Consider the following 19,727-nt stretch of genomic DNA (forward strand, 5'->3'; position numbering starts at 1 on the left):
TGCCAGGACCCGACCGGACTGTGGCAAGTTGCAACTCCCACAACCTGGCCTAAGGAGCAACTATTGCGACCATTGGTCGCAGTGGTCGCCTTGGTGATCCCAGGCTGTGATCCCGGTCACAGCGCTGGGATCGCAGATGCAGCAAGGAGTTGTCTAGATGCCTCCTGCTACATTTGCGATGGACAAAATTGCGCAGCTGCTTGTGTGTGGCTTTGCAATTCCATCTATCTCTGAATAAGACCCTCAGGCCCTGATTCAGAGCCGGACGCTCTGACAGAGCGCTCGCTCTGAATCAGGGCGTCTTTTTTTTTTTACGGATCGGCCTCCTGGCCGCTCGCATTTCTGTGAGTTGCCACCCACAGCTAATGCAAGCGGCCAGGATGATGGTCGCGATGGTCAAGACCATCGCGACCATCGGGCTTGTGACGAGACCCTTGTGGTAGGGTCTCGTGGCCGCAAGCCCCAGAGAGCTTTCGGCTCCACAGAGCCGAAAACTCTCCCACTGACATCACTTGTGATGTCAGTGGGGCCGCCCCCACACGGTAGGCGTTCTCATGGGAACGCGTCCGTCTGGGCAGTCACCCCCCCGGCCCGCCCACAAAAGGGGGCGTGCTGTCACTCAACATTGACAGCATGCCCCCTTTGGTGCGAGACCCGGTGCGACGGACTGCCTGTCGCTATCCGGGTCTCGCGCATGCGCACGATGGAGCCGACTCCGTCGTGCACATGCGCTCTGGGCCACCATCGACCCAGTTGCGAGTGCTCAGCGCTTGCGACTGGGTCTGAATCAGGCCCTAAGTACTTAGGATTGGTATTTTTTGTCTCAAAGGAATTGGTATAAAATAAATAAAGCAGAGCTAGACGCATATTTTAAGAAAACATCGCATAGCGCAGCATGCAAAATGGGGAGTAACATGCTTGCGCCACCCCCTAACATGCTTATAAGTCAGACCATCTCTGTGTATCTGCATAGCACTGCCCAAGAACGCACATTTTGAAAACATTTATGAGACTGCCACTGCTACTCTGTACGCACAGACTCTGGATCCATAAGCAGTAGAAAACAATTGCTCAACTGCGTCCGATATCGGCAGTCTGTCCAACTCAGAAATTGTCAGGCCTAATGTATCTTGCAACCTGCCTCAGCATCTGCCTGATTCCTGCCTCTGTGCATTGCAAAAGCAGCTACTGTACACACACAGCCATGCCGTGTGCAAGAACAATAACAGCTGGTGATTACACTCTTCGGAATTATATCTAAAAAACTATACTAAAGTGCTATTATAGAAAATAAATGGAATATAAACTTTAAAATGACTATAAACATTTCGTTGATCAGGTGTAAGATGTAGGATCGCCTGTACTGTCCCCGCTAAGTGGAACGATTTGGAGACGACAGCGTTAAAAATAGAACTTGTCAGGAAAAATATATGGTGCAGGGTTGCACGACAGAGTCTCATTAGATTAGGCTGTAATGTATTTCCAGGACGCTGAGCCTAGAGGGATCATTGCTTTTTGCAATCTCGTCCATTCTTTATGTAATACAGAGATGGATGCAGCAGTTAGGACAGGGCTGTACAAATCCCTGAACCATTTAGTCCACATGCTCTAAAAGTGCAGTCCTATATTCAATAAGAAAATTATGTTTTGGATGGATCTAGCTGAGACAAACAAGACATTAGAAATTAAATTACCTCCAAGCCCCTATCCCAGTGGGCCTCCTGATAATGGTCTGGTCAGGAGGTCATCTATCCTGCTTGGGACAGGTATATTACCTGACGGAGGGAACCTGACAGCGCTGTTGCTGCCATTTACACGTGCTGCACTGCTTAGGTGCACCTGTGCTCCCTGCTGTCCTCTGTAACTGCAAGCCTGTAATAAATGCAGGTGGGGAGGATATTGCCTCTGGTCAGCGGGGATGAATTTCCCCTACTTTTCTGATATACCAGAGCCGGCCATAACCAGTTTGATGCCCTAGGCAAGATTTTGGGTGGTGCCCTCTAGCACCATCCCTAGTTCCACATGTGACCCGGCAGCCCTCTACCAGCACAGCACCAATCAACCAGCAGCACAGATCACAGCAGCAGCAAGCAACATCCATCACCCCTCACCCATTGCAATACTCATCCACAGAGCGTAACTAGACATTTTGGTGCACTGTGCCAGCAAGAGCATGGGCGCCCCACCCCGTTTGTCTCCCTGCAGACAGGCCCAGCCTGCTGGACTCCACAAAGGTCCATGGGAGGAGGAGCTGCTGTGGCTGGGCATGCCCACCAGCCCTCATCCAGCGGCGATTTTTGTTACTGCCCGCTGCCCCCACTGTCTCTGCTCTCCGGTCCTGCTGCTGCAGGCTGTATGAGCTGCCACCCAATCAGAGCTGTGCTGAGAGCTCCAATCGCGGTAGGACAGCAAGAGCAGAGGTGCCGTCCCACCATTGCCCGCTGTCAAGCTGAGCTGGCCCTAGACTTGGAATGCATGCCCCTAGGCATTCCAAATGCCCTAGGCATTTGCCTAGTTTGTCTATTCCTGGCGCCGGCTCTGTGATATACAATGATCCATTGAGACAGTATCATTTGTTTCGTACTTATATGTACCTGTCCCAGCAATGTTTTACTCCTTAATCTGCCTCTTCTCTTTAATGTTGTTGTTTCTTGTCTCCTGACTACTGTATGTCTGTGGCATGCAAATGAGACTGATTTATGAAGTCTAGCAGCATTCTAATGGATAGCCCCTGCCTGGATGCAGTCAGGATACTGGTGGGCACTATCCCACCCAACGATACCCCGACACTGACATCCCGACATGGGACTAAAGGTAGGCGTCGACTCCAAATCCCGACGCCCATCATCAGCCCCACTACAAAATCCCGACACCGGCATACCGAACGAAGGTAAGCCGGGTGCCTTAGCGTTTAGCTGCAGGGGGGTGTTAGGTTTAGGGACCCCTGGGGGGTGGTTAGGGTTAGGCACCCCCCCGGGAGGGTCAGGCTTAGGGTGCAGGGATGGGGGGTTAGGTTTAGGCACTAACGGGGGGAGGTTAGGGTTAGACACTAGCGGGGGAGGTTAGGGTTAGGCACCACTAAGGGATGGTTAGGGTAGGGAGAGGAGAGGGTAACGGTACTTACCTGCTGCAGTCAGGATTTCGATCCGTCGGGCTGCCGCTGTCAGTATTTGATCTGGCGGCTACATACCGATTCCCTCCTGCCAGGGGGTTCTGATGAAAGGATAGAAAACACAGCTACAGAAATTACTTTCTGTATCTACCTCACAACCAGAACCATGAACGATGTTATACAATAATGGGGTTGAGGTTTATCTTAAAATGCACCTGTCACTTATAAACAATGGAGGCAGACATTTTGTGGGCTGAAGCAGTACTTATGAAACACTCCCTAGATTTCCTTTTGGTTTACAACTAAGGTAAATTTATTATAGGAAAATTTAGGACAAATAAGTCCCTCCCCTGACTGCACTGGGGTTATCTCCGTCCACTTTACCTCTCTCCAAGGCTAAATACTTAACCCCACAGTCTTTCAAGATACTTCCCATTATTCCTGTAGGGTTGGATGAATACCCTAGAAGAAGTTGCTCCTGGATAGAGGCAAATATTCTACAATATAAGTCACATTGCACACTCCATGTGGACTTAAGACATTGGGCGGGATGCATGATGCATCGCACTTGGGATGCGATGCATCACGCTGGTCTTCGCATGCATGCCGGCATTGGTAACACCGGTATGCATGACGATCACCGCAAAGGACCGCTCACTCGGTAAGAGCAGCCCTTTGCGATGGAGGGACTTCCAGGTCTATGACACAGAAGCCCCTCCGATTGGATCCCTCTCACAGCACTCTGCGGAAAGAACCCCATAGGCTTCTATGGGTATTGCCATTAGGAAGATGGCGTTACCCACCGCAACCAAGCCCCGCAGTGCATCGCATCCTGGGGCTTGGTGCATATGAGAAATGTGGTCAAACCCGCATTTTCGGGGTTTTGTCCGCATTTCTCACCTTGCTACACATCCCCACTGTATTATACAACATCTCTGGTCGCTGGACATTATTATAATTCAATATCCTCATATGTTAATTGCTCATTTGATATTCCCGTGACCAGGAATCTAATTCGGAAATTTGTTAACCTTATCTCCATTGTTCACATTTTTCATAAACCAGCAAAGCACACAGCTCGGTATTATGCTGAATGTTCAGGACTGCTGATGTGATTTTCTCATTTTCTATTTATATATAAGTTATATAAATGGATCATGTGGTAACCGCATGTTCTTGTTCTTGTCTTCCGCTGCGATACACTTTGAGATATGGGTCAGACCATAAGAGCCATAAATAATCATACAGAACCCCTATTGGTTTCCTCATCTCCTTATAGGCAAGTGTGGAGGAGATTACAGAGTACGGAAATAACCGTATAATTAAATAATTTATTTTTGGAAATCCTGCCAAGCCTGCTTAACCTTTACTATCCATATAACGACTTTAGCAATATATAATTTCATATCATTCGTATAGTACAAATAAACAAATGTTTGAGCGTTTTGATGGAAGTCAAAATCCAGCACATCCTACAGATGCTCGATCAGATTGAGGTCTGAGGAATTTGGAGGCCAAGTCAACACCTTGAACTCTTTGTCATGTTCCTCAAACCATTCCTGAACAATTGTGGCTGGGTGCATTTTCTTGCTGGAAGATGAAAGAGGAAACTGCCATCAGGGAATACCGCTGCGGTGAAGGGGTGTACTTGGTCAGCAACATGTTTAGGTAGGTGGTACATGTCAAAGTAACACCCAAGGTTTCTCAGCAGAACATTGCCCATAGCATCACACTGCCTCAGGAGGCTTGCCTTCTTCCCATAGTGCATCATGGTATCATCTGTTCCCCCAGGTAAATGATCCGGCCATCCTCATGTTGTCAGAGTAAACGTGATTCATCAGACCAGGCCACCTCCTTCCATTGCTCCATGGTCCAATTCTGATGCTCAGGTGCCCTTTGTAGGCGCTTTCAGAGGTGGGCAGGGGTCTGCGGCAACACAGCCCCATACACAGAAAGGTGCGATGCACTGTGTATGTACTGTGACATGTTTCTATCATAGCCAGCATTAACTTGTTCAGCAATTCGTGCTAGAGTAGCTCTTTGTGAGATAGGACCAGACGGGCTAGCCTTTGCTACCCACACGTATCAATGAGCCTTGGGCACCCATGACCCATTTGCCAGTTCACCGGTTGGCTTACCTTGAAACACTTTTTGCAGGTGCTAACTACAGCATACCAGGGACTCCCCACCTTTTTGGAGATGTTCTGACCCAGTCTAACTATCACAATTTGGCCTTTGTCAAAGTTGCTCAGATCCTTACACTTGCCTAATTTTCAGGTTTACAACACATCAACTTCAAGAACTGACCGTTTACTTGCTGCCTAATATATCCCATCCATTGACAGGTGCCATTGTAACAAGATAATCAATGTTATCCACCTGTCAGTGGTTTTAATGTTATGGTTGATGGCAGTGGCTGCGGGGCCACTTCAGTGAACCAGTTAAAGTCCCTGGCTGCACTGGATATACTGACTGTGACTGTAGGTGGCTTCCCATTGGAAGCGCCACCTGTCAGTCACGCAAAAGACAGACAGCCCCAGGGGCAGGTGCCCCTAGTCCGGACTGCAATTAGCAGAGAGTGTTCCGCTGCTCTGCCCTTCGGGCAGCCCTACCCCTTCTAGGGGCTGCAGCCAATACAGTCCCTAGTAGCTGTTGTTATACGCATGCGCGGCACCATTGCCACGCATGCACCGGTCCCGGCACCTGCCAGATACATTATGCAGGCACCGGGACCCAGATGGCCACGGCCATAGCAGCAGCAGCGGCAGCGGCAACCCCCCCTCAGGTAAGAGGGTAGGAGTCGCTGCTGGTTGATGGGTTTATGTTTACGTTTTATAAATAAAAGATCATCGTAATAATAGTAATTATAAATATGTAAGTTTTACCTCATTTTTAGTTAGGACCGAGTACAGTTCTGCCAAGCTGACGTAGCACCTTGACCTTTAGTAAATCATCCTACTGTATTAATGTGAATAAGGTCCTAGAATTGTGTGAGCAGTGTCCTATAAAAGCTAAATATTGTAACGCATTTGCCACTCTAAAGGTAAAACTGGACTTCTGCATACACTATGTAACGATATAATGACCTTAAATAAAAATCATTGTTGTCCTCTGTTGGTTGTCACAATGATTACATTGTGGATGAGGAAGGGGGGGTCTCTACAACGCTGCCAGGCAAACTTTTCCTTCTTATGTAAGTACAACATGGCAGGGCCATTTGTTTTTCAGGAAGTTGATACGTTGTTTTATGCGTTAGAATCTTTTCTAATGGGAATCATCAGGAAAAGGAACAATGGAACCTGGTCAAACATCTTTCCAGCTCTGTGTATGAAATAATGGCCATCATGTAAACAGTAACGCATGACTGACCAGCTCATTGAGAAACCGCAACATGTAGATGAGTCTGTTACTCTGATAGGAGCCGCTGTGCCAGGCTAATGATTTTTATTGAAGATTACAAACTCTTTAAGGGGAGAGGATATGATGTTGCTGTTTGTCTTGGTCACTATTTATAAACCTCATATAATAAATGCGACCTTGGAAATGAAAGGAAGTTACTGCCTGTTCTTGCAGTGAATATAATACTCCCTTCCCTAGCAGAGGAGCAGTCTGCTGGTAATTAGATGAACTGGACTGAATATGTGCACTTGTTTCTTGTTCTGGCTGTTTGGCAGGTCTCTGTAATGGAAAAGCACAGCATATATCTGGACAATTTACCTTTATTACAAAAATCAATCCATCATTTTGATGATATCTTGTCTATTGAGATTGAATTTGGCGCCTTCCCTTAGTCAGTTAGATCCAATCTATACAGTATTAGTCATGCATAGTCAGGTTAGTCAGGTTCTGGAGTTGGGGGCTGTGGAGCACAGATATTCACCCCTGTCACACATTCCACGAGAAAAACTGTTTAAACTACAAATAAATGAAGACATGCTATTGGTATGACAATTTCTTGCACCACGTGACAGGTTACATTGCAGACATTCAGCACTGCGGTACAAGCTGTACACTTTTTAAGAACATCATATAATATCATTATTTTGGTGAATCGTAAAGTTGGAATGTCTCCTCCCCCATGTCAGCCACCTATGGGCCATGTAAATGTTATTTCTGTGTACAGGGAGGTGTTAAAGCCTGCAGAATATTCAGAGGTTGTAAATCCTGCCTATCACAGCAGGGCAATGTTCATGAGGTTAGACAAGCTATAGCCAATTAGAGCGTTAGAAGGATCCTAGGGCTAAACCAAGCAGAAGTGCAGAGAGGGGGTGGTACAAATTTTTGGGGCCTCATCGTGTACATGAAGCATTAGAACAGTCACAGGGCTGTACCAACTTATATCCAATCAGAGCAGGGCTGAATTAACTTGTATCCAATCAGAGCAACACAGAACAACAACAAGATATGTGTGGCAAAAACACCCGTACATGGAATATAGCTCATGTATCCACTTATCTATCCAATAAATATACACTGGCTAAGCTTATGAAATATAAATGCCTGAAGATATACTGTGTATGATGTGCTGTTCCTCTGTTCTGTTATCACGTTGATCCATTTGTTTTGTAGGTCCCCATCTCACTATAAACTGAAGCACCATGTGCGTGTGGGTGAGATGTGGATCGCGTCCTGCATGGAGGAAGTCTGTGAGGGCAGCACATTCCCCGAGAGGTCGTTTGTCATAGGCTGGCCAATCACCAACTGCGTTGCAACGTTCAGGTATGTAGTTTTACTGTGACTTTTTGGGCGGAGAAACAGTTTAAAATGTCTGAAAATGTACATGCGTCATAGCTGGCAAAGTTTTCTGAAAACTTCCACATTTATAGGCCTATTCATGATGTTAAATGAACCCCGATAATTAACATTCTAACTCGCCATGGATTCCGGAGCAATTCATCATTGCTCCGGCGCGGTGACAGCTGATGCAAAATCAGTTTTCCCCGCGAGCTGCTTCACTGCTCCCTTCGGAGTAGTGATGGGAGTGCGCATGCGTGACCTACACGTCATGCATGCACACAGGAGCCCCGATGTCCGGTGGAAAGAGCAGGATAGGGACGGAGGGATCCCAAAGGATCCCTCTTTGCGACCCGGGACTTGTTCCCATAGGGAAGGAGCGGGTATCGGGAGCATTCGCCATCCCATTCCCATTCCCGCACTCAAGCTCCGAAAATATTATATTTTCGGGGCTTGATGAATCCTGTCCCCATACTAGTGTATGGGGACAGCGGGCCATTCCGCAATAGGAAGGTAAGTAGGAGATATCTGTGATACTAGTGTATGGGGACAGCGGGCCATTCCGCAAGAGGAAGGTAAGTTGGAGATATCTGTGATACTAGTGTATGGGGACAGCGGGCCATTCCGCAAGAGGAAGGTAAGCAGGAGATATCTGTGATACTAGTGTATGGGGACAGCGGGCCATTCCGCAAGAGGAGGGTAAGCAGGAGATATCTGTGATACTAGTGTATGGGGACTGTGGGCCATTCCGCAAGAGGAAGGTAAGCAGGAGATATCTGTGATACTAGTGTATGGGGACAGGTGGCCATTCCACAAGAGGAAGGTAAGCAGGAGATATCTGTGATACTAGTGTATGGGGACAGCGGGCCATTCCACAAGAGGAAGGTAAGTAGGAGATATCTGAGATATCTCCTGCTTTACCTTCTTGATGAATGGCCCAATAACTTAATTTTTATAATTGCAGGTGAAAATGAACATTTTGTAAAAATTAAGTGATGACGAATAGGCCCATTAGGGGCAGAAGTACTAAGCTATGGAAAGTGATAAATTGGAGAGTGAGGGGCCTATCCATCATCGAAGGCCGTATGGCCTCCGATGATAAAGTATTGAACTCGCTGCGAGGAATACTTAAGTATCCAACTCGCAGCGGGAGATAGATTACACCGGAGCAATTCATCATAGTATTGCAGCTACAGATGTAGCTGTGTTACTTACCTCCTCCCCGTCATCCCGGCTAGGGCCGCCGGGGAGGTAGTGAGGAGCCGGTGGAGGGAGCCGCTCGGATCCCTCTTCGCCACCCCGGAACTCCTTACCATAGGAAGGAGCGGGGATCCAAGAACAAGCGCCATGTGAAGATGGCGCTTGTTCTCGGAAGCAAACTCCTAAAACTTTCAGTTTTCGGAGTTTGCTGAATATCAGGGATCCTTTTCGGACCCCTGATGATGAATGGCCCGAAAACTAAAATATGCGGAAACTAGCGTTTCCGCATGGTTACCGGGCCATTTAGTGTTGATGAATAGGCCCCTGATAAACTACAAACAAAGCCTGTAACATGAGAGGAGCTGATTGTCTGGTAGTTTATCACTCCCAATTGATCAATTTCCAGAGCTTAGTACATCTCCCCCTTATTGTTGGCATTTTCAAAGTGGTCCCCAAACTTGTAGCCATGCTGTGAATTTCTGGGAATAAGTGATATTATTGACTATGCAGATGTGTCCTCATACATCATTGCTGCAGTTGTGCCAAACAGCCCCTCTCGGCGCACCAGGTCCTGTGCGACTTTGTTAGCACCAGGCATCTTTAATTACTGAAAATGCATCTTAGTTGCAATGCGATGCAACTAGAACACACCAGCAGACTGTGCTGATTAATTTGATATGCGACACTTGTATATCTGTGTGCAACTGAGCCTCTGAAACAGTATACAGAGTGCTATAATGTAGTGGCCGCAGCTTTTCTCCACGTCAAGTTCCGTAGTTTATGGTATACAAACTCAGTCTCACACAGATACTGTATACAGGTGTCACATAAATAATCAGTCTCCTGATGCGTCCTAGCCCAAGCGCATTGCGACTAGGATGCAGCGATGCTAGGAGAGTTGTACAGGGCCTGGCCGCTCACTTGCACCAGGCATCTCGCACAACATGGCGTATTGAGACTAGATGTATGAGGTCACATCTGTAGAACAGAATGTGCTGCTCCCTGGTGAAAACTAGGGGCCTGTTGTTCGTCTTTATCCGGAATGCAGGCATCTTGCTTACGGAATGTTAAAGCTACTATACAGTATGTAGGTCTTCATGTGTACGCATCGCACCACCCCACTGTTTTCTGTCTCTAGCACAGCCATCATCACTAGTATGGGCACTTGTACTTGCACCTAGTTACCACTGAGTTGACATCCTGAAAAGCTAATCTCATGTACGGAGAGAAACGCCCAAGATCCATTCGACTCAGAATCACCGGGAGATAGGCAAAGATGCGTTTGTTTGCTGTGGCGCACATACAGTTTACTAAAATTCGTTAAATACAGCTGAATTCGGAACAGCAATGTGACTCAGAATCAGGCCCTAATTGCGATAACTGCATTAACTTTATTTAATGTATGTGTCAAGATTTTTTTTTTCATTGTATAATACTAAATACAATTTAATAAAGTGATGCTTGTTTACTTAAAAATATATACTTATTTAACTTTATTTAATGTATGTGTCAAGATTACTTAATAATAATTAAAATATATATATATATATATATATATATATATATATTTATTATTTATTTTTTTATTTTTTTATTATATATATATATATATATATATATATATATATATATATATATATATACATAAACTGTATATATACAGGTTGAGTCTCCCATATCCAAATATTCCGAAATATGGAATATTCCGAAATACTGAATATTTTTTGCATGACTTAGGTAGTAAAACCTTTGCTTTTTGATGGTTTAATGTACACAAACTTTGTTTAAGGCACAGAATTCATGAAAATATTGTATAAAATTACTTTCAGGCTGTGTGTATAAGGTGTATATAAAACATAAATATATTCTGTGTTTAGATTTGGGTCCCATTCCCAAGATATTTCATTATGGTATGCAAATATTCCAAAATACGTAATATTCCAAAATACCCCTGGTCCCAAGTATTTTGGATACGGGAGACTCAATATGCTTATTCTTTAAATACATTGCAGGCCTACAGTTACTTTAGGAATGTGATATACAATAACAACTGCTCAGGATAAAATACTGGATTAGCTTTTCTGTCCACATAAAATATATATATGGATGTTTAATTAAATGTTAACAATTTGGTATTTAAGGAATTCATTTGTGTAAGTTCTGCAGACGTTCATATGTTAATATTCTCCTGACAAACAATATTTTGGCTGAAGCTACATTTTGGAATCGCATGGAGTAGTAAGGAGGACGTGTTACTTGACTCACCAGCTGCCGTGCCATGTTACACGTATGCAGCATTATTACTATCATTACTATTTTGAACATTTCATTTTATTTATTACTAAAATGGAGCTATGAGCGTATTAATGTAATTACAGAGCAAGTAGACCCACTATAGAATCTTAATATACAGTATGTATATCCAAGGCTGTGCATTGCGGAGCTAAATAACCTCTCTGAAATAATTAAAGTGTTTATACTTAACTAACCTCTGATGTAGTCCAACAGCGACTTTCTGTCCATGGAATTCTCTTTGCAATGCTATTAGATGGGGTATTTGGAATTAGTGTTTACTTGTTATATAATGGACGGCAATGAACGTAATGAACCTCATTTAGAGTTGGACGTGTTGTTTGGGGAAGGAGTCACATTTGCTAATTGTGCAAGGTTGGTAGCATCTTACATTTGTGGCCAACTCTGCATAGATACCAAAGTGCCATTTTATTGGCTCAGATGTAAATTGCGTCCAACGCAATGAGATCCAATGTGAGTCATCATTTTTATAACGTTCAGTGTTCTGGAGCCTGCTAAGTAAAAGATGTTCTGTGCAGAGTGGTATTTTCAAATTCAAGTTGGTGTAATGTCAGTGGAAGTTTGATGGATCATGCTGCTCTTTGCCATTTGAGCTTTTTGACCCGTGTCAGCAATATTTCAGTTATTGGCTGTGAAGCTGTGGAATGTACCATTGGTGTTGCTGTGGATGGAGCTCTGGAAGTACTCCATTACACTTTGTTATTTAATACAGTAGAACATTCAAATTGATCTCTGAGTGTAGGTTACACTTTGATGAATCAAACATTTGTTGTAATTAATCTTCAACCAATTAAAGTTAATCATTTACTGGTTGCTATGTTTTACTGTAGATTTGTACCATTGTTTGTAAATAACCCAGCCTTTTAATAATTAAATGAAAAGATTTAAATATATATGGCAAATAAAATGCAGCAGCTCTAATGTATATAGCAGTTGCAGCTCTTTGCATTGTCTGTGCTCAAAACATTGTCAAGTAAACTAGAACACATATGGTGTGTAGATCAAGGCTTTATAGCTGGGTGAGAGTTCATCCAAAGTTCTGTACGTGATTAAAGTCCAGGACGCGATCGATAATGAGGAACTGTGATCCAGGTATCTTGGTAAACACTGGATTTGAATTGCATTCACTGTAGAGAGACCTTACTTCCTAATTTTTAATGACTTAATAAAGTGGCATATCTTCAATCATATAATATACTGAAGGTTAAAAATAGAAACAACAAATGAGATCAAATTCAAATACGAGTAAAATATATTTATATTCTCTGTCATAGAACAGAGGTGTACACCCTAATTGTTAGTACCCCAAGTAGGGTCTCAAAATCTGTTTTGGAGTTTTGTGAAAAAAAAAGTTTGAGCAACTCTGTTGTATGGCACCGCATGCTACAGAAAAGGAACTACGACCAGTCATAGACCAAGTTGCTTATCTTTGCTAGAATAGGAACCTTATTAAGGTTGTCAGGCTGGATTTAAGGAATTATACTCTAGTCTTGTTGTTATGTTGTCCCAGTCTACATATGGATTATTTATTTATTACCCATTATTTATATAGCGCACACATATTCCGCAGCGCTTTACAGAGAATAGTTGGCCATTCACATCAGTCCCTGCCCCAGTGGAGCTTACACTCTATATTCCCTACCACATGCACACACACATACACACTAGGGTGGGTTAATTTGTGTTGGGAGCCAATTAACCTACCAGTATATTTTTGGAGTGTGAGAGGAAACCGGAATACCCGGAGGAAACCCACGCAAGCACGGGAGAATATACAAACTCCGCACAGGTAGGGCCGTGGTGGGAATCGAACCCATGACCTCAGTGCTGTGAGGCAGTAATTCTAATCATTACACTGTCTGTGCTGCCCTGGATGGATGGATGTTGTTTCATTACCATTCTGTCGTACCTACATAGAGGAAGGTTTACCAGTGGCCATCTGCTAGCTCATTGCAGCACTACTTACATGGAAATATGTCTACTGGACACAGAGCTGCAACCCTAGGAGCCATGTACCAAGCTTGCACAAATAAAGCCAAAACCTGTATCCCAGGCAGCTGGAAATCCCATCACTTAATAAAGACATGATACATTTGCTGGCGTAATATTTGGTCAGCTTTTATTTAAATATATTAAAACTAGTATGGCAGCAATTGAAAGAATGGCCAGCTATCAGTAATGCCACTCGACTAACACAAATCAATCTTCCAAGGGAAATTAAATATACCAAATTCCCTATTGACATCAGCAATGAACAAAAGGCCTCCAACTGCCCTACCTATCACACATGCTAAGCGCACCAGGCAGTTTGGTGTCACTGACCCCAACTTCTCAAGAATACAACCATTGGGTTGACGTATCACACCTACTGAAGAGGACAGCAACCAATCAGCTGCTAGCTTTCATTTTATAGCGTGTAAATGATAAATAATAGCTAAAAGCTAATTAACCATTTGTCCTGTTTAGTAGATTTGATATATCTCCCCCAATGAGAGATAAGCACCTGATGATCCTCTTAGGGGCAGCTCCTAGGTACTTCCCATAAATTTGCTAAACCACACTAAAATAAACTCTACACTCATATCTGGTGTAGGAACCCACTTGTTATGTTAACCTATATCTCTACATTGACTCAAGTCTGCAACTACTGCAGACACCTAGGGGCAGATACAATTAGCCGTGAGCAGTCGCCAGAAAGGCTAAATGTGTAGTTTCCATAATTTGCATTGACAAAACCATGTGATCTATAGTTTGAGAAAACCATAAAATAAACTCTACACTCATATCCTGTGTAGGAACCCACTTGTCATGTTAACCTATAAAAATAACCATTGTAAGTTAAAGCTTTCCAATGGAAAAATAAGGACTTCTCTGGATAAATGCGTCACATGGCAAACTTATAAATGTTTGCTGGCGTCTAATAGAGGTAAAACGTCATTAGATTACCGCCTCTCTCTTACAAAGACACATGCTTCTATTGAACCTTGCGCCACAATGCACAACTGAACTGTGATTTGCATAGCCCACCAGTAAACTTCAGACATTAACAATAGAGAATTGTTTTCAGACAAGTGATTGATTTTTCCATGTAATCCACGTTACTGTACTGGGGCCAAGTAATGACAGGCACGGAATCTGACCGACACATGATGATTCCTAATCAATAAAGCTAATAGAAAAATATAAACTTACCATTTTTTATACTGATCATACAATGTTTCCATGGGGTAGATTTACTAAAAGTCAATTTTGGTTCTGTTTAAATTTTACCAAAATAGAACCAACATCCCCACAAAACCGACCACAGTATTTCTATTCAAAATAGATCATTTACTAACAGTCGATTTTTGGGTTCCATTCTGATTTTGATGGTGCATGAAGTTCTATTTGAAGTTCTAAATGTGTTCTTGACCAAAAATCAACCCAAAATTAACCCAAAATTATAAAAAAAACATTCCTATTGGACAAAACATGTCACATGCACTGTATTGCCCACAAACACGTTCATCCCAGTTCATCCCATGATTTTTTTAAAATCATTGCTATGCCTTAAATGCCATATTGAGTAGTTTTCATACATTTCTACATGATTTAAAATCAAATAGAACTGGCATCCGGAAACCCCTCCTGCATTTGCCTATGAAAATCACCACTAATCCACCTCAAAATCACCACAAAATAAAATGAAACTTAATAGCGACCTTAAATTTACCCCAGTGTCTTTAAAAGTAAAACAAAATTTTTTTTTAACAATGGGGTTCCCTTTAAGTGAAATTTATAGTTCAAGCCTTGAAATAATGTACAAGACACAGATATACAATGCAATGATTTAATGACAAACTAGTGCAAATATATTAAAATACCCAAAGAGCAATACTAGGTAAAGATTTATTGCCAACCACACCTGCTAAGGAGCATATGTGACAAAATCCAAATGTTTATCAAGAGTCCATTCTTATAGCTGGAAAACTGGCAGGAGAGTGTTGTTTCCTAAAATAACACACCAGAGAACCCTGATCTCCTTCCAGTTGTACTGCGGTCTGAAAACGTGCAGCAAGCTGATCTGTGCTGCTAAATCCTTTGCTTTGGGACGTACACATATATAATATATTTATGCGTGCTATACAACATTCCAAAAGAGAAGCAGGACCATAATAATGGTAATAGAGTGACAACTTAGGGGAATGGGGCAGGCCAGTGCGAGTCGCATCATTATGGCTCCGCCCAAGTTTTATACTGTGAATCATGACATCACAGGGTGGGGGTGGGGCCAGGGCCATTGTAAACATTGGGTGGGCTTGGCTGTCTGCCATGTGTGGCCTCCAGAGGGGGCATGGATATGTCCCATAGTATTATAAGTTCCCATGGCGCAGCAGGGATGGGAGGGGCTTGACCAAGCCTTACATAGGCTAGGGTACTTTGTACCCGTACCCCCATCTTGACACTCATGAGCTGGCCCAATTTGCTGAGAATTGGATCATTAAGCCACTCATTCGCCCAATTCACTTGGAAGTAGGTGGGATGCGGGACAGTGACCTGATGTCTCAGGAGTATGTGAATCAAACATTTGTAAATCTCGCTGACTTTCCAGGAAAATAGGTAAGTATGGGCTGTACATAGCGTTTTATCTAACTGACTTCAATAAATGTAATATGAAACCTGCTGAGGTGTGAGGCTAACACGATTGTGGAAGCAGTTGCCTTGGGCACCAGAACTGCTTCTCGTCACGTTGTTAGTGTTAATGTATTGCATGTCATAATGTATGACAGGATAAGATCCTTCACTTACACCTTCCTTTTTTATGTTTCTCTTGAAGTACTCCAGGGGAGAAGGAGAAATGGCTCATGCTTTTGGAAAGGTAGGGGACTTGTTTTATTCTGTTATTTCTCTTTTATTGTTATGTACAGTAGTTCAGTCCTTCCTGTTAAAGGAACCATTGTGTTAGGAAAACGTAATTTTTATAAAATTACGGGACTTATATTTTGCACTGTAATTGAAAATCTGATGTTACGGAAACAAACTAGCTCGGGGCTTATTTGTTGTTACCACATTTAGAACTTTTGGACATTGCAGTAAAGGGAAATTCAGCTGATCATTACCATGCACTAGCAGTCTACAGCTCCGATTGGTCGGTGAAATCCAACATGTTGGACAACCTGATTTATCGATTCTGATCACTTTATGGTCGGAATAGGCAATCAGTGGACTCTGGACCTGATTCAGACCCGCTCGCTAGATGCAGCCGCTCGCTCCCAGCATATGGAAATTCAGCTAAGTGACGACAAGGCAGCCACTCGCACGGCAAGGCATAAGCACGCCCACTATGCCTTGGCGAGTGATCTCTTTGTGTTTACAGGTGCCCACCAGCTTGTCTTTAGCCACCCACTAGCGTACGTTATCTCCAGGAAGTATATACAACCATTGGTACATCGGGTTCCATCGGATCTGACCGCAGCCATTGCAGTTGACTGTACCCTACCGCAAGTACTGCGAGCACTTCAGTGTATTATTCAAAAAGGTGACGTGTACTATGACGCTGCCTGTTAATTATGCACGCCCCAGAAACGGCGTGAAAACACTCTGGCACGCCTGCGTCCACAACTCCACTCCCCCGTTACTACTGGCCTGCCCCTGTTACCACCCACAAACGGCCTCTCCTGTCCCTCATTCCACTGGGCTGTCTTTGCAGGGCACATTCCGATCTCTCGTACTAGTTTGCGTACGCGCACTGCGAACTACACACATGCGCACATTAGCGAACATCGTCTGCAACGAGCGGCCGCTTTGCTAGCGAGCGGGTCTGAATCAGGTTCTCTATACATTGCAGATATTTTACACAATCATCTGAAAAACGGGGAATTGCTACAATTGATTGCATTGGCCCTAAAAATTGGACAAAAAGATTTAAACCACAGCTGTTAGATGAGTGTTTCCACCAGTGACTGAGATTCCCTTCCCCTCCCAGCCAATCACAAATGGTTTTCTGCTCTGGTTGCTTCTGATTGGCTCCCCTTAGGTGTCAGACAATTTTTGATTATTTGGTGAAGGACCACTCTTTGATTATTTGGTGGTGGTTCTTCATAATAAGGGCATTAGCTATTTATTATGGGGATTTTTCCTTGTTTATACTACATTGAATCAAGACGTAAATAAAGGAGATTTTTTCTTTCTGTTCAGTAAAGTAGTGAACAGGAACAAAACTTTTTAATTAAAGTTTATTTTAAAATCATTTGTGTGATATTTATTTTTACTCTTTTGGTATAATGGACAGTGGTATTTGCGTACTTTACTGAGTCCACTGGGGTGGAAAAGTTGCCATTCCAATGGTGTAATCTTATTAATTACTCCGAATCCCACAGCTCAGAGGCTACCGGCCACATGCTGAAAAACATGGGGCTGTAACCATTTGGGGGCAAATCCTTTTTTTTCGCAGCTTGTTACAGTGTCTTATATATTGACACTTATACAGCACTGGCAATAAGAATATGCATTCAATCCATACATAAAGAAGCAATGTCCTGCTCACTGGGCCAGTTCAGAAACACAAGGACAGTACCAGGGATAAAACTGCAAAACCTGGGACTGTCCTTACGAAGTAGGGACAGTTGGCCATTTTGCATGTAATTAAACCAATACACAGTCGAGTCACATTATTATGACCACCAGCTAATAGCCAGAGTAACCGCCGTGTGCAGCACGGACAGCAGCTAGACGGGCTGGGAGTGACTCAGTAAGGTGCTGGTAGGTTGGCACAGGTATCTGGTGCCATGCTGACTGCAGTGCGATACAGCTGCTGGAGGGTGCGTGGTGGATTATCCATAGAGTGATAACAATGATCGAGGTGGTCCCACAGATGCTCAATTGGGTTAAAGTCTGGGGAATTAGGGGGCCAGGGAAGTACTTGGAAGTCTTGGTCGTGCTCGTCCAACCACTGTCTGACATTTCTAGCCGTGTGGCATTTCGCTGGAAGATCCCATCTGCCTCAGGGAAGACAATAGCATGTATGGGGGTACGTGCTCTGCAAGGATAGATTTTAACCAAATCCGTTGATGGTGCCTTCCACATGGGTGAGTGGGCCCAGAGACTGCCATGAAAACATTCCCCAGACCATAACGCTGCCACCCCCAGCTTGTGTTCTTCCAGCAATGGTTGCAGGGTGTTTGTTCTTATGTTTCTCGCTTGACATGCCAACGCCCATCCATTCGATGAAGCAGAAAACGTGACTCATCGGAGAAGGCAACCCTTCCAATTCCGACACAGGCATGAAAATGTAAGCATTTTCCGCCGATGCGCCTTCATTAGCATAAGTGCAGTGACCATCCATTTTCTATGGGGCCCCATACTCAGCAGGGTTCGCTAAACTGTCATTTTAGACACACGTCTGGTGGCCCCCAGGTTCATTTTGATGGTGAGCTGCTCCACTGCAGCGTGTCGGCCGGCCCTCACGCACCTTCATAGCCGACGTTCACTTCTCATATCAATGGCACATGATGCTCCACAGTTTCCACGTCGGTTATTTCACAATGGTGCCATTTGTCCAGTCACAATACACCTTCACCACAGCAGCACGCGAACAGTTCACAAACTGCGCTGTTTCAGAAATACTGTCACCCTTGGCCCGAAAGCCAATAATCATCCCTTTTTGCAACTCTGATAAATGGCCCCTTTTACCTATGACAGCAACGAGTGATATGTGTGTAGACAACCTATCGCATACCTTATATAGCCACCAAGCCAGCGCACCACACGTGATGTGCGATGCCGACATCAAATGTAGGAGGTGGTCATAATAATATGACCCGACTGTACTGTGTTTTATAGTTTATAGCAAGCACTGTTCAATTCCTCTATACCCTGGATAAATCATTTGTTATAAACAAATACTTTGTGTCAGGCAGATGATGAATGGTTTATGTGGATACTCATGATCCCCAGTCAGCTGGTGTTAGATTCCTGTGGTCTTTTTGGATACATTTTAAGTCTGGGGATTTGTGGCGCTTGGACCGAAAAGCTGAAGTCCACATTTTTATTGTTTTGTCAATATGAAAAGTATCACTATTACTTATTTCTTGCAAAACAAAAGTTTTTTTTTTTATTCGTTTTATTTTTAAAATAGAGACTTTATTTTATTGTTGTACTTTTCAGAATTGCAGATGCCAATAAACCTATTTTTAGCTAACCAAACTAATAGCCTTAAGCTTCCCATATATGTGCCTGGCCGTATTGTACAGATGTGGGCGTTCAGTAATTAGGCCTATTCTATGTTGCCCAATTAGTGCAGTCGACCAATGACTGTGCACACACTGTAGCAGGTTTTAGTCACTATTATTTATTATTTATTTATGGCCATTCACATCAGTCCCTGCCC

General features: G+C 43.7%; 1 protein-coding gene across 2 annotated transcripts in view; it reads left to right on the forward strand.

Moving 5' to 3' along the window:
• LOC148474501 (rho GTPase-activating protein 20-like) overlaps positions 1–19,727 on the forward strand; it is a 146,368-nt gene that overhangs the window by 67,605 nt on the left and 59,036 nt on the right. For both annotated transcript variants that reach the window (XM_088458548.1, XM_088458549.1), the window contains exons 4-5: positions 7,682–7,831; positions 16,176–16,217. In XM_088458548.1, coding sequence (XP_088314674.1) covers positions 7,682–7,831; positions 16,176–16,217 — 192 coding nt within the window. The remainder of the gene's footprint in view (positions 1–7,681; positions 7,832–16,175; positions 16,218–19,727) is intronic.

This window comes from Taudactylus pleione, unplaced genomic scaffold, assembly GCF_031769625.1.
Source record: "Taudactylus pleione unplaced genomic scaffold, aTauple2 ptg000842l, whole genome shotgun sequence".
Classification (NCBI taxonomy): Eukaryota; Metazoa; Chordata; class Amphibia; order Anura; family Myobatrachidae; genus Taudactylus; species Taudactylus pleione.